The sequence below is a fragment of the Megalopta genalis genome, chromosome 4 (genome assembly GCF_051020955.1).
Source record: "Megalopta genalis isolate 19385.01 chromosome 4, iyMegGena1_principal, whole genome shotgun sequence".
NCBI lineage: Eukaryota > Metazoa > Arthropoda > Insecta > Hymenoptera > Halictidae > Megalopta > Megalopta genalis.
This window is the reverse complement of record NC_135016.1, coordinates 23,667,218-23,683,477: the sequence shown is the minus strand read 5'-3', so window position 1 is coordinate 23,683,477 and position 16,260 is coordinate 23,667,218. Positions and strand designations below refer to the sequence as shown.

At 47.0% G+C, this 16,260-nt stretch overlaps 1 protein-coding gene across 4 annotated transcripts in view; it reads right to left on the bottom strand.

Moving 5' to 3' along the window:
* The window catches only part of LOC117223059 (protein groucho), a 99,407-nt gene that overhangs the window by 23,194 nt on the left and 59,953 nt on the right, over positions 1–16,260 (bottom strand). For all 4 annotated transcript variants that reach the window (XM_033475169.2, XM_033475170.2, XM_033475168.2 and 1 more), the window contains 3 exons: positions 12,792–12,929; positions 4,280–4,559; positions 1,525–1,550 (listed from right to left, as the gene is read on the bottom strand). In XM_033475169.2, the coding sequence (XP_033331060.1) occupies positions 1,525–1,550; positions 4,280–4,559; positions 12,792–12,929 (444 nt within the window). The remainder of the gene's footprint in view (positions 1–1,524; positions 1,551–4,279; positions 4,560–12,791; positions 12,930–16,260) is intronic.

Below are 16,260 nucleotides of genomic sequence, written 5' to 3'. Positions count from 1 at the left end.
AATTTCCAGCTTCTTCCTTGTTGCAATTTATGATATTTGTAGCCTCGAAGTAACCGTTGCATTTTCAGCGATATTTCGTTCTTTTATGTAAAAATGAAAGCTTAACGAAACGCCATATTCGTATATTTCTATACTAGCAGCGATAGAAAATAGAAATATATAAGCATGTTATTTCGTTAAGTTTTCGTTTCGATATCCGTAATAATGTAAACGTTGCATCGAGTCTGTCCGAAAGTATCAAAAACTGAACATGTTTCAGGTGCAGGAAAATGTCCGAGAAAGTTTAATATCAGGTCTGCCAACAACGGTTGCTAACAAAGATTTGTAAACTATATTAAGTCCCTTCGTACAAAAGTTCCAAAAGTGTTTGTAAATGGACATAAGAAATTAATTTACAGATGAGAGGACGTCATTGAAAACGATGATCGAAAGCAAGTATTATTACTCTTCAGTCTTATCTCCGATTGCAAAAAGATCGAAAGAACGTGTTAAAAAATCCTTCGCGATCGGCTCGATACGTTTAATTTTTGCTTCGTCCAACGCGAGTTCGGTTGCGAGACAGTCTGTCGAGGTACTGCCGAGATCGAGGCAACGTCCGTACCGGAAACGAACGACGGCGCGCATCGTTTTCGCGTAATTTCGCGCGGCCGTGATACGGCGAGACGGTTTTTGTAGCTCGTCGATTCGATACGATTGGATTATTTATCTACGTCATTAAATCCTTCGAAATCCCCGCGAGGGAAACGGCCGGCGAAACGGATAAACGGCGAAAAAATGCCCATCCGCGTTTATTTGTTTATTTATACCGATAGATTGCGCGTAGAAGTTCGACGGATAATCCGATTGTTAACTCGACATTTCGATAAATGATTTGTCTGCGTTCCCAGCGGAGAAATATTTACCGGCGCGCAAAATACGAGAACCATAAATCGCGGCGCGTATTATTGTTTCATCCGTGATAAAACAGCGCCGCGCTGACATAATTTCATTTGCGTAGTAAACCTTAATTACGACACGCGAAAAATAACAGCAGGCGACCGCCCCGCGGCCCTCGCGCCTCGCGCCTGCTGCCGGTCCACCGACGAGAACACCCTCGACGCGCTCTCGCCGGCCGGCTGCTGCGCCACCCCCTGGCTACCCCCGCGGCAACGTCGATTAATAATTTAATCCGAGCCGACGATGTCATCGTCGGGCGCGATTACCGCGGCGCGCCTCCGGAAAGGCTTCAATTATTCGTTCAAAGCGAAAGAACAACGCGGAAAAAAATACGGCAGGGCAAACACGGCCGGCGCGGCCGGCGCAAAACTCTCATTAACGTCCCGATCCCCCGAATACCGAATCCCCCCGGTGCTCGGCACAAATCGGTTTTCATAACTCCGAACTACCGCCGCCGTTCCACTAAAATCGCTAAAACTATCCGCTCCGAAAACACTGCCACCCCGGGACCGAAAAAAAAGAAGGAAAAAAAAACAAGAGAGAGAGCAAAAAAGCGGAAAAAAATCACAACAAAATATTTCTACTCACGTGTCTCTCCTCGGTGGAGCTGAGACCTGTAACGAGACAAATGCAAACAGTCGTCAGTCAAAAGCCCATCCGGTGTCCGCGGGTGAGGGTCGCGCGGGTGAAGAGGGCGGGGAACGAAAATGATTTTCATGCATGAGATCGCGGTGCGTGCAGTCGGGCGGAGAGGGGGGGAGGAGGGAGTGAGAGGAGGGGCCAGGAGAGCGAAGGAAAAATTGTCAAAATTCCGGCCACCGCGCGTCGATAAAATGTTAATAACGTGCGCGTAAAAGGGAGAGACGAGGGCGCGCGGAGGAGGCGGGGATGGACGAGCGCGAGCCGGGGCCGCGGAGGCGGGGCGTGGATGGCGAAAGAGCGAGCTGCGCCCGTATAAATGATCTTCATGCATATTTATGCGCTTTTCGCTCAAAACCGCCGGTGTCCGCTAACAGGGTGACGCAAACACGCTCACCCCTGCCGAAAGCGGATACCCGAAAAGCGCTTTGAAAATTTCCAGTCGAGCGAGTTCCGAACCGCACGCTCACGCCACGTCGGCTACATATTTTTTTTCCACCCTCGCCGCCCCCACCGTCGGTCCACACCTAGCCATCCCCCGATTCCGCCCTCGGCCAGCATTTTCGGTGGCGCGCACCCCTTTCCCTCGCGCTCGCTCGGCGGTCGACTATGCGCGCTGCTTTTTTCCCCACGGCCCGACCGAGCCGAGCCGGGCCGGGTCGTGTCGGGTCGAGTCGGGTCGGGTCGCATCGGGTCGGGTCGGGTCGGGCCGAGCCGAACCGAGTCGAGCCGGGTATCACAAAAGCAGGATCAAACGGATGACGGTGACAAAAAGAGGGAAATCCAGGCCGATGGTCGGCGTTCGCGCGCTCTCGCAGGTGAGATTCGTTATATCGTGTCGCTTGTGTGGAACGAGGGAGGTCGGCTGGGGTCGCTGGAACAGCGGCGGCCGCGGGGACGGGGAACGACGGACGGGGGGCACTCGACGTGACCAAAGGCCGGAATTTCGTTAATTTCTTTTCCGGCCGCGCTCGCCGCAGCGGTGGCAATTAAAATCGTGTGAAAGGGCGAAAGATATGCGTATAACGAGTACCGCGAGGTTTTACGATTCTCGTGGAGCCGGCTCTCTCCCTGTCTCTCTCTATCTTTCTCTCTCTTTCTCTGTATCTATCTGTCCCTATCTCTCTTTCTCTCTCTCTCTCTCTCCCTCGCTCCCTCTCTCTTTCTCTCGTTCTCTTTCTCCTGTTGGAGGAATTCGATCGTAAAGGGAAGGGCGCATAGGGCTTCTGCGGTTTTTCGAATGGCCGTCGGGGAGACGGGAGGGGGGAATGATAACGCGATACCAAAGGAAGCGTGGAAATTAACAGGCAGCGGTAATTTGAATTGATGTCGGCCGAGCTTAAATGGAATTTGAACGAGACCCGGAGATCCGATTTTTATTCGGCGATGCACGCGGTTTTTACCGGCGGGATTATTACGCCGAGTTTTCATGCACGCGAGCCCGCGCGACGCGGTTGCCGTAGACCGATGAAAATTGATTGTGTTTTCGCTACGAATTATAATTAAGCAGAAATTTATACGGCGAGGCTCGAAATTATTGGCACACGGGGATGCGTTCGAATCGGCGAACGCGTCGCTATTCACCGCGAATAGTATTATACTTTTGCGAACGTTTGGTTATCTTAGGACGCGAATCGTACTTTTGGCGTGTACTTTTGTAAAAAGCGATTATCGACGAGTACACTTCTTGCAAATTTAGGGACTCGCGCTGTTGAGAAATCGGCGCCATTCGTTTGATACTTGACGCAAGTATTTCGTATCGACCCAGCGAATTGTGTAATTCCGAAAGGCGCGAACGATCTTGGCTATCCGAAAACAGCTTAATTTATGAAATCAGAGGTAATTAACAACCGCGTAACAGACTTTACTTGCACGCTTATGCAATCCTAATTAGGTTAAATGATTTTCTGTTCCGAAGTCTGTTCGCATTCGTTGTGTACATAATTGTTAGTTGCGGCAAGCGTAATTGTTTTAACCCTTGTACGGCCTTCGTTCGAAGCGGGCTTGAAAGTCTTCGTGGTTATCTGTGCCCATTTACATTGAACAAAAAGAAATCGTTCGGAACAAGCATAGCTAGTCGTTAATATGTATTTAGTAGTCGATGCGTAAGAGTGCATACTTTTTAGGCAGCGCACTGTAACGATTGTACATATGTTGGAACGAACGAGAACACGGTTACATCATTATTTTATTCCTAGCTGTAACAAGGAAAGACGATTAAACATCGAATTGCCGTGTCGGTCACACATGGGTCGCGCTACTTTTTAACAAGGTCTTGAAATTCATTTTCATCGGAAAAACTGAATATTACTAGGATTTTTAGAATACGAAAGAATCGAACTGGCATTTCTCACGGTTAAACTTTAACTATCTAATTTCGGTTTCGTTGATCGAATGATTCCGATACTGTCGGAATTTTGGGGCTTTCGTATTCGTCCCTTAACGCGTTGTTGGTTCATCGCAAAGATCGCTGCAACAATTATTTCGTACGACAGATAATATGTAATTTGAAGAAATGTCTATTCCGCGTTTATTCGGAAGTGCAAATTCACCTACGGTTTTAAGCTTTTTACGGTTTCAAGACTACGCGAGAACTAATTGCACAGACGAAGCAAGGTGCCGGTTGACTTGTCAGGAATGACCAGAAAACCGTAAGAGGGTTAGTCGAGTATAAATAAAGTGAAAAGAAAAATCAATCGCTCACCGCCATTGCTCTTTAAATCGTCGGGCTGGCCACGATGCAGTTCCGGTTTACCGAGCATCGAAAGCGGATGTGCCGCCGTTGTACCGGGTGCTGTGGCAGCTCCCGGCGTCAGGCCAAGACCAAGAAGAGCCGTCGATGCGGAAGTCGGCACCGGAAGTCCAGCACCTGGCCCTAGTCCCGGAAGTCCGGGTAGTCCAGGATGAGCACCTAACGGTGTCCCTGCTGGCAGTTGTTGAGCATGCATTTGCTGCAATAATCTCGATATGTCGGGTCTCTGTTGCTGGAAACAGAAAACATGGTTCTCAACGTCACTGGACCTGGATGATTCGCATCGAACGCAATTACGATCGCGGATAGATGCAAACTAAGGGGCCAATATCGTCGAACTAGCTGCTGAACCGATAACCTAAACTTATCTCGCTCTTCCATGGTAAAGATGATTTCCAAATGTTTCTTTACGTAGATTTCGCATCAAGATTTCAATCCTAAAGCGACGACGGTTTGGCTAACAGAAAAAGGTCCTGTGCAAGATCTGTTCGAATTAACGCTTCCTTATTCATAACATTATTTCGTTAACGCTATTTTTATCAGTTAAACTGAAAGAGGTTGGAGCGTAAATCTATCGTTCAGATTTTGATTATTTTAATATTTGAATATTCTTGAGACCGGCGCCGAGTTCATAGACTTTTTGAAATTAAAACAAATTTAACAATAAAGTGGACTACAGTATTTCTGACAATTAATTCGTTTACTAATTTGATTCATTTTAGTCGAGACTAATTCTACCACGGTACAAAGTTCGATAAAAAATATATATACCACCCTCGCATCCTTTATTAAACCTCTTAACATACAAATGAAATAAAATAAGGTATGAATAAGGATGCTACTAATTATGTATCATTTGCGTAAGCTTGGTACAGCAAGAAACCAAGACAAATACGTTTCATTTCTAATGGCGCGAAAACGATATGACATATCAAAGACGTCTTTGTACGTCAAAAGGTAAAACTCGGTTTCCATTTTCACCGTCGTTTGCAAATTGATCTGATATTTTCTATAGATGCTACAACGGTTTCCAACGATTCTAGGATAACGTTCGTAACATCTCTGATCCGTGAGGCCTAGAATCATCTGAGAATCATCGAGAAGCCGTGCAGTTAACGTCGCCGCGATCGAAGCCTCGATGATTTCAGGCGCACTCCGCCCGTGCAGCCTCCCGATTCGTCATCGGGGAGAAGAACCGTCACCTCGAAAGAAAATCGGTGGTTGGAAGCGCGGCTCTAACGAGGGTGGGAAAGAGAGTCGGTGTTCAAGGACCCTCGCAAACCACTAGCGATTGCCAGGCGGTGTGCGGCGCGGCGCGGCGGCTCGGAAAGCCGCATAAGGAGCGGCGAGAGAGGAGTAATGGGGATGGATAGAGCTGCCAGAAATCAGGGAGAGAGAGAGAGAGAGAGAGAGAAAGAGCACGAGAAGAAAGTGCGAGAGAGAGAGATAGAGAGAGAGAAAGAGAGCGCGAGAAAGACAGAACGCGAGAGACAGAGCGCGAAAGAGAGAGCGTGCGAGAGAGAGAACGCGCGCGAGAGAGAGGGAGCAAGATAACAGCCCCAATCACGAATCCGAAAACAAAATTCCTGTCAAAATGCCTATCACTTCCAATCGATTTCGTACAAGCTTCCTCGACGTTCAAATCAAAAACTAACATTTTCTCATCGAGAGTTAAAAAATTCTTATGTAATGCACGAACAACCGAAACATATTACGCACTTTGCATTTAGTATTCTATAGGGAATTATGATCGATTTCATTACAGCTTACCAAGTTTTACCGTCGAATATTTACGCTACTGTTCGATAGATCGATGTTTCTAGATAACCTAATAGAACGTTGAAATATTTATTCGATATGAATGCAAAATAATAGGAATAATATAGTCAGGTACGAGCGTGTACCTATTATGAAACGCCGTTTTCGCACCGTGTCCCCGTGTTTCATGCTCAATGTCCATTTGAAATGCCCGTTCCAAGTTAGGGACACCGATTACGAAACACGGATGCCAATTATTCCATAAATCGGAACAGTGAAAAAATCGAAGTACACGATACGTGAAACGGTATGTTCTTGCTCAGAGACGCCCGTATACGAATAAACATTTGTCTTTACAACCGATCGTTACACGACGGTATTTGTACGAGTGAATTTACAAAGCGCAACGTTCAAAAGTATGGGTGCAATTTTTCCACCCACTTTCGTAGACTCTATCTATTTTGTATTGTGCTATTGATGCGCTATTATTGTACTATTTATAGTACTTTTATTTATTATTCAGTACTTTTTATTTATTTATTTATTTATTTGTGCTACTGTTTCAGAAAGGGGTCACGATTCTACGGTATTTCATAATTGGTACGTGCAGTTGTTCGAAAGCACTAATATTTTTTTTTATTTCGAAGCTTCGATAGCTCCGGCATTGAAGTTGAAAAATTGGCATTTGACCAGAAATTACCGCTTTCCGGGCTACTCTGCCGAGGGGCGAAGAGAGCGAAAGGGAAATATCGAATGTAAGATCAAGAGGGGATAACAGAGGCCGGTAAACTCGTTACGTGCGCGAATCATGCTTATCGTGGATTTCACTTAGGTATTTAGGGTGCAGACGGCGAAGGGGAGGAGGCGAAAGTAACACACTGCTCGGCGAACGAGGGTCGTGGTCTCGTCTCCGAGGGTGGATTATGCGAAATAACCCCTCTCGGGCTACGCGCCGCCGATTGTGTACGATAGTTATTTTCCTGTACTGTCGCTGAATGGGGCAACACGGCGGCGAAGGGGCCCGAGGGGGAAAGAAGGAGGGCGTAGCGTGTGCATACGGCTCGTATGGTCTTCCCGCAGCACAGTTTACCCCCTGGGGACGTATTTGCGGCGCCGTACGCACGTGCACGTACTCCACGGATGTAGCTTGCAATTTGCCTTGCGGCCACTCGACTTCCGGCGAGGGGCTTTTGACGCGCTACAATTTTTTCCGTCGCGAGACCGCTCGGCGAAATGGAAGGTTTCGAGGCGCGTCGTCGTCCTCGACGGCGGCGGCGGCGGCGGTTCTTTTCTCTTTCAGGCCACGCATCGATTTTTTATCCTACGCAACTCTTTCTCTGAAGGGGTTGAATCTTTTCACGTTTTAGTAACGTCCGATGAATTTTTCTGTAGAGACACGATTTGACTTTGATATCAGCTATGGTATAGTTAGCGTGGAGCGACCAATTGCTGCACCTTTGATTTGTTTTCGGGCGTAATTAACTTTATCCTTGTCGGATAAGACTTATTAAATCTTTTTATTCAAGGATAAACAGAATAAAAGAATAAAAAATCGAATATAGTATAATCTAAAATGTTTATTGGAAATTCTAAAGGTAGATCTTTTTCGCGTGCCGTATAATAAAGATATTTTTATATCAAAAAGTGGACATTTAACACTGTTTATATGAAAAAGTGAATCAGGTATACAGTTTATAAAAATATACAATTCTGAAGACATCGGAGTTTAATAATACTTGAATTGAATAATATCTTTAACTTGTGAAAATTACCAAAAGAAACGGCTTACTTTCATTTGATTTCTCCTTCTAAAAATAATCTTGGAAAATCTTTCTTTCGCATAACGATCCGCGGTCTAGTTACCGATATTTAGTCGTCGGATCGAACGTTGCCACGCGATAAGATACGAATCCTCTTCTCCGCGTGAGAAATTCTTCGCGGCAAACAAGTTTATCCGGCGTAGCTGTGAACGAAACTCCGGGGAAAAGAAATTAAGCAAAGTGCGAACAGAACTTGAAACTTCCCTCGAAAATTTTAGAAAACCAGAGGAAGCGGATTCGCGCGAATCGTTGCAGCGGAGCCGCAGTCGCCCTTTCCGCATCAACAAATTCACTTCAGCCCGGGCAACGCCACGGTACAAGCCCGTTTTCGCCGGTCGCCGAACAATGCTCCAGACTTCATGCAATTTCCTCTGTCGAATTTTCCCGTGCAGTTTTTCGCAGCGATACGCGGCATTTTTTATCTCCGGCATTACAAAACAACGTTATCGTTTCCGCGCGATACCGCCGCCGCGCATTTCGCTCGCGGTGGAAAAAAAAAAAAGAAAGAAAATAAAAAAGCAGTCTGATTATAATTCGCCGCGTGGGTTCAACGACGCCCCTTTGCCGGCGCCGGCAAACAAGCGACGAGCCGTGAATACGTTTTTTTTTTTTTTTTTTTTTTTTCGTTGTGCGCAGGGTGTATCTCTGCGAAAAGAGAGAGCGCGCGAGGGGGGCGGAGGGATGGAAGGAGGGAGGAAGAGAGAAGAACATTCACGGTTCGGGCGTCGAGCGAGCAATAATTGTATAATGTACCAATGGCGAGCGGAAAATGCATCGCACGGTTATTTTCGTCGGAAATCGCGTTTCACCGGGAACAATTACTCGAGTCCACCCCCCGGCCGCCGCCGCTACCCCCGGACTGCCGTCCTCCAACTCGCGGGTTGAAACCCGGCTGGAAAAAAGCCAGGCGAAGTACGTAAGCGAGGCATCGATAAATACAATAGATACAAAGCGAAAATCGTCGCTGGCCGGCTGAACGGACGCGATTCGGCGCGATGCGACGCGACGCGACGGTCCCCGACGGTATTCAATTCGTATTCGAAGCAACGAGCGGGTCCACCGTCATTCGTGCAGTGCCAAACGAAACGTAATAGTCCCAAACGAGGTTTAACGCGCCGTGAATAATACGCGGGAACAGGGTGGAGAGGGAGCGAGAAAGAGAAAAAGAGAGAGAGAGAGAGAGAGAGGGTGGACTGCCGGTTCGTGTCCGAGGGGTGGATTGGTCCGGGGTGGCATCGGCGTTGCCCCGAGGTGCGACTCGTCCATACCTGTGCGTTTAAATACGTGTCAGGGAATATAGCCCGCGCGCGGCTCTACAAACGCACCCCAGCGATGCGTGCACGTAACAAGGGGTGGAAAGAAGAGGAAAAGAGGGGCAGCGGAACGTCGGGGATATAACAGAGAGGTCCAATCAGGAGACCAGTGGGGACATCGAGCGAGAGAAGGGACGTTACCCACGTTCCGTCGTTCCACAGTGTTATTAAACGAAATATTGATTCAACCCCTGTTTACCGAGTAATACATATTCATGGGGGTTGGCGCTTATGTCTATTTGCCTCCGTCGGTCCCTTCAGCCTTTGGCCCCTCGCTCCGCTATTTATATTTCGCTCTCTCCGTTCCTCCAACGGGCTCCGACCGTACCCTCTATCTCCATCTGGCCGACTCTTTGTTCCCCTGTCTTACTCTATTTAGTGTTTCCAACGTCACGGGAGAACCGGAATCCCCCCCGTCGCCCCCTGTGCCCTTCGGCCCCTGCGTCCCGGGGCTCGTCCTGCGACGTAGCCCTAGCACGAGCGAGGAGTCGCGGTGCATGTGCACGTGTCGCACACCCGGCTTCACCTTGTACCCTACTATTCGGTGCGCGGAGTGCACGCACTGATTATGTCCCCACATGCCGATGACGCGTATTACGCAACTGCAGATTGCGGTACGTGTCACGACCTCGATCGAACGATTTGTAGCGGTCAGGATTGTGCGCGCTCGTTAAATCGAGGGCACGCGACGGGACTCTAGTTCCGTCTAGGCCGATCGAAAGCCGTGTTTCTTACCGCATACATACTTCGGATTGTCCCTCTCTTTCGGTGTTACCGCGGTGTCTCCGGTACAGCGATTCCGGTACAGTCTCTGTTCGACTCTCTGTCCCGCGACCTCTTTGGAAAGCGCGCGCCCAGAATGTGCCCGGGAAAAGTAAGCGACGTAACGGCGAATAACGAAGCATCATATTAGATGATTAACCCATCGACTGGCAACTACGAGATATCTCGTAGTAAGCGTCTGTACCAAAACTGCCAGCTACGAGATATCTCGTGGTGGGTGCTGCAACTTTAGATTGGCTACAATATGAAAAATGTTTGAATGAAAAATGTATATAGTGTAGAGAACATATTGATTATCAATTAAAAAGATACTGCAAATGACGTTACAATATTATATCGGTAACTTAATATTATTATTTAAGTAAAACCGTTGCACCCAGGGCAAGACGCGCTAAATTTGCATGGCAGTCAATGGGTTAAGCAAGAAATGTCCGATTTTGAGACCGAAAGTTTGGTTTATTGTATCTCGGGCCTTGCTCTCAGATCGCCCACGTGGTTCATTTTGAATATCAAAATCTCCAGATCGGAATTTTTCAAACTATCGACATACTGTACGTTCGAGAACGTTTCACATTCCTGCCAAAAACCTCGTTAACATTTCGACCCGTCTGCGCTGCATTAGTTCCACGATGGAACTCATACTCGAAAATAACGCGAATTTTTGACTTATCCATGACTTACAATATTTAACCCTTAGACGACAATACGATCGACTGTTAAAAATAAAAGAGTGCGTCCGAAAGCCAGATGGCGTATCCCTTCTCAATGCAAAAAAAAAAACAAAGCACGGTCGAAGTGAAGTATCGGAAACGTCGAATATCATACTTGATGCTTTAGGTAATCGGATATTTCATACTTAATGACCTAATACATATTTTGTTCACACTATACAGGGTGTCCCAAAAACGTCTCGCAATCCGAAAGTGGCGGGTTCCTCGGGTCGTTTGAAGCAACTTTTTCCTTTACAAAAATTTTCTCCGAGGCACCATTAACGAGTTATTAACGAAATAGACCGAGCCAATGAGCGGAACTAGGATTCGGCCGCTCGACCGCTGGCGCTGTTGGCTCGGCCGCCTAGCGCCAGCTGAGCTCGCCTCTCATTGGTCACTGTTTTTCGTCAATAACTCGTTAACGGTGTCTCGGAGAACATTTTTGTAAAGGAAGAAAGTGCTTCAAATGATCCGAGGAACCCGCCATTTCCGGATTGCGAGACATTTTTGGGACACCCTGTATATGCAGTTTCTTTCATAACGGTTATATATGTATATATTTTTTTACTTATTCGTTTTAAAAAACATGTCGAGAAAGAAGCGACAACGTCGATGTTGCGTCGTCTTCGAAACATCTCAAAGGCGAATCAAAAAATTGTTATCGCGAGTAAAATATAAATGATACTCGATTTGTGCACTTCCACGGAATTGTTCGAACACCTAAACTACGAATTGTTCTGCAACGTGAACGTAAAAAAGCCTGTAAAGTCCGAACATCGGAGATCCACCAACGGCAAAGAATATTCTGCAGCTACGGAAGGAACAAGATTACGCAAAGATGCGCGATCCATTTAGCATTCGTTGACGCAACGAATCCGCGTACACTCCGACAGACCAAAAAGACCCCGGTTTAGCGTGTTCGCGGATCCAGCCTGAATAGAAAGCGGCGAAAACTGTCAGCGTACAGTAGTGACGTCCGAATATCAATGGGAGTAACTGTTCGGATAAGAGTAATCGAAGCACGCTTTTAACCCAGTGACGAGCGCCGTGGCTTTGTTTAGCCCGCGGCATCGACATCCGAGGAATTATTCAAGTCGTGCTCGCGAGAACCAACTTGGAACTCAGCTATACGCGTCGCGACGGTCGAATACCAATTTTATCTCCGCCCACCCTTCCGCACCCCCCCCCCCTCCCCCACAGCGATCGTACCGCAGAATACGGCGGCTATAAGTATGAGAAAAACGTTTTCCGCCGGAAGTCCATCGTAGGAGACACCCGATCGAAGAAAAGAAAGGATGTAGCCGTCTCTCGGCGGGACAGCTACACAGCCGACGTGTCCGTTTTCGAAGTCTGTTATGCAAATCGAATTTTGCTCGACGATCGTTGCGACACCCGGAGAAGAGGAGGGACGAAGAAAAAGGTCCATTGAAAAGTTTCGACGCTCGTAAGATTGAAGTCCGAGTCGCCGGTGAATCGTATCGCGGCAAGCTGGATACGCGAGGCGGCAATTAAGTTTTTTTTTTTGTAAATCATGTTTTAAAGATGCGCCGACATTCGGTTTCACGGATAATCGGTGCTTCGAGGATCGGGTGAAGCGCTCGGAACACGAGGAGAGAACAAGTGGATGACAAATGAGATGCAAAGTGGGAGTGAGTCATCGGATCGTTAGAACATTCGATTCGATTTCAGACGCGTTTAGACGTATCCGATGATCCCGACGATATTTTCAAGCACGTGGAATATCCTGGGCGCGAGAGGAGCACGGATTCGCTCGAACCGGAGGCCATTGTATCCGTCGAGACGATTTATAAAGTCGTTAAAACGCGTTCGAAGCACGCCGTTCCCGGCGACTGTTATTACGAACTGGCAAATGACTTGCAGCCGCTCCTTATAATAGGAGCCATCAACGGTGTTATGTAAATGTTTAAGTATCAATTAGTAATTAGCGGCGGTACACGGGATCGCGTCGCGTATGCGAACATGGATGTCGGTAATTGTTCTGATTGTTGACAAAAACATCCGTGCAGGCTCGCAACAGTCGCGGCGAATAAGTTGATTTCATCGCGTTACATGCACTTACCCCTATTATGGAGTTCAGCTCCGTCATAGTGACCTGTTTAGCTCTGTCGACGGCGCTCGCGACTTGCTGTTGATGTTCTTGTGATAGAAATGGCAGGATTTGGCCGATGATGGCGTTCAGTCTCTTCGAAATTTCAGCCTGGAAAAGAATCGACGATCGAGCTTAGTACAACGCGCGAACACTTGGCCCAACGGAACGCTGACTAAAATTACAATTGACCCTACAAAAGTCTGTTCGTTCTCGTTGTAAGTACTCTGCATGCAAGATATGCTAGAAAACGAATTCGTAAAGAACACTGTTCAAAAGTACAGTAAATTCTCCCTAATTACCCTCGGTTTGTACGCAAAAGTGGACAGTTTGGGAAGAGGAGATACAATTATTCGAGCATTGCGGCTCGTTTTTATAGCTTTTGATAACCGGCGACTATAAAATCGTACCTCCTCTTCCCAAATTGTCCACTTTTGCGTAAAAACTGAGCGTCAATTAGGGCTCCGTCCACTTTTTATCGCGTTACTTCTGCCACTGTTTCAAGACGGGGTCGCAACTGCGGCGGCGTTTCTTATTAGGCAGAGGTTTACCTTAATCGCGGATCCGTGTACAATAAAATCCTAATGAAAAATTCGAGCCCGTTGAATTTTCTATCTTCGCGTAAAATCGCACCGTTTAATCGCCCGCGCTTTAATAATTCGATAAATATTCCCGTAGTTTCCGTAGGATTGCATCGATCGTTAAATCGCGCACGAGGGTCGAACGAATCGTAAGCGGGTGCCGGGTAAAGATGAAAATTAATTAGAGGGTCGAACGCGATTAAAAGTTTGTTGAAACGAACGTACGCTGGAACAAGCGTCGCGAACGACCGTTTAAACGCTTCCTCCGGTCGTAATTCCTTGTTCGAATAATAGCTTGCCTATTTCTACCCACGAGTGGCATTCCGGGGTTAACACGGTGGGTGATCGGTCGACGCGTGAGAGCCGCGTAGTAAAACGTTTCGTTAACAAAGTGCATAACACGGCGGGAAGATGGTTTTATTTCGTTTTCGTGGCACGCACATGCCTCCCAGCTGGCCGGGATCGAAAATATTTTCGGCCCCTTTCCGTGAGCGAAATATTTAAGCGCGAACACTTTTAACGGACAACCGGCCAAATTTAGACCGCGCGAAAGAAACCGAACAGTGCCGGCCGCCGGTTGAATTACTTTTAAACGTATTCCAATTTATCGTGCGCCGCGTCCGCCGGGCTACGGAGTAATCGGTGAGTAATTCATGGGGACGGTATTAACGGACAAACTTTTCGAATACTGTACAATCGATTCGGTGTTAACCGGTTAGCTGTTTTTTCGACGAGCATACTCGTCGCGATGAAATGGCAACATTTTATGTGACGACTAGTCGGCGACATTTTTATACAGAATAGAAATTGTCCGCATCGATTGCAACGTGTACGAGGTTATTGCAATCTTGTTTCTCTCGAATTATTCTAATAAGTTGTAATTAACGTTAAAACATTCTTTATCTTCTTTCAATCTTTATCATTAATTCAAGTTTCACCTATTATATCGCAATTTTAGTCGGATCTAAGATATATTCGAATAGAATGCAGACAAAATGAAATGAACAAATGAAAAAATATAAATAATTATTATGAAAAAACTGTGTACGGTGTGTAGGTTGCGTAGTACACACATTTTAGTTGCACACATTTCAAAGAGGTCGCAACAGCCAACCGATTAAATCTTCGAACAAATTTCCATTTTTCTATACTTTTCGTCGAATGCTTCAGAAGTTTTTCAAAATTTTAAAAACACAGAACAGTAAGAAACGAGGCCAGAAACGTTAATGAAAAAATATGTAGTTATTCGTCGCTTATTCTTTATCGCAAACAATTAGCATAATCAAAATACGTTCGTCAAAAATGATTTCTCTCATTCTCGAAGTCAACGAGCGCACCCTTTCTCGAAAATGTTCAACTTCAAAATTTCCAAACAATTTTCTACGCTAATATACAAAAGTTGCTGCAACAAGAACAACAACAACAACAACAAAGTGAATTTTCGACGAATTAAAATAGAGAAATGGATATTCGATCGCGCAACGTTCCGGGAGCAAGGACGTGATTAAATGCCGAAACTTTTGCCTTGCGCCGAGCTAATTTTCCAGTGAAAACCGAGTCGCGGCAATCGCGAGATGCGAGTTATTTGTGAAAAGACCGCCGGTTCGAGGATCACAGAAAGGCATCGGTCTGGTGAACGCGAAAACTTTTCGCCGGGCGCCGTGGTAGCAGCCGGCAAACAAATTGCGGGGGAGGGAAAAATGTAGCTCGGCGGCGGCGGCAGCAACGGTGCGACGGAACAAAATACACAAGAGCCCAGAAATCCCCAGGCCTCGCCGGCGAGTCACCGTATTTCTAGCGTGGATCCTCGTCAACGCGGCGCGTCTCTATTTTTGTCGCACCTCGTAAGAATCCCGGAGCGCCGCGGAAATAAGTGACGCGAGCGGACATAAGGTGGATGATTAACGAGACACGGAGGGATAAAGCGGTGCCACGGCTACGTTCCGCCGGTTTAACGAGCGATCTCGAAAAGGTTCCCGCCCTCCGTCGCGCCGCGCCGGCGAGATCGCGGAAACGACGCGGAGCGGGAACGGCGCGGAGCGGGAACGACGCGATGCGAGGAACGACGGGCAGATCTCTCGCGCGACCGATGCGTATTTTCGAGCCTGGCCGCGCGGATAATAACTCGAAAATGTTTACGAGCCGGCGAATTCGCCGCGTGAGACGACACCTTTGACCGAACACATTGTGCGCCGACGTTTCTTATTGCTCGGTTCATTAGGCGGATAGCGGCGACATACCGATCCCGACGCGCGTACCTCCGCTAACTTGCGAACCGCGCGAGCGTATTTGACACTTTGCTTGTTTACCGGGACGTTGCGTTTCAGAAACGGAATTGATAGCCGGTGCGGGCCCGAGGAATTATGACGGCACGAATGATTTAACGGCCCGTGGGTCGAGCTACTTATCCCGTTTCGTTTCACTTGGATTTCGGTGACATCGTTTCAAACTGTACTCGGAGGCGAGGCGCCGCAGCTTCTCTTTTGACCGGTTAGATTTGTTTGACGAGTATACTCGTCGTGGAGAAGCGACGGTATCTTGTGTCACGACGAGTATACTCGTCGACCATTGGCCGTTTGAATCGGAATTTTAGTGAAAACAAAAACATATTCTCAAATATTCAAGATATTTAGAATATTTCTGGGCCAGGCCGGAATAAAACAAACAAATAAAAAATATGAATAATTATATGAATAGTTCACGATATTGGCGTTCGACGCGCATAGTGCTATTATGTATCGTTCTTTGCTCTATCGAATATCACTCTACAGCAGCAATTTGAAATTTTAACATTTACAAGTACATTCGATTTTTCCTGCGTTTTTTTATTATATATGTAGTATATATCAATGTTGAGTAAA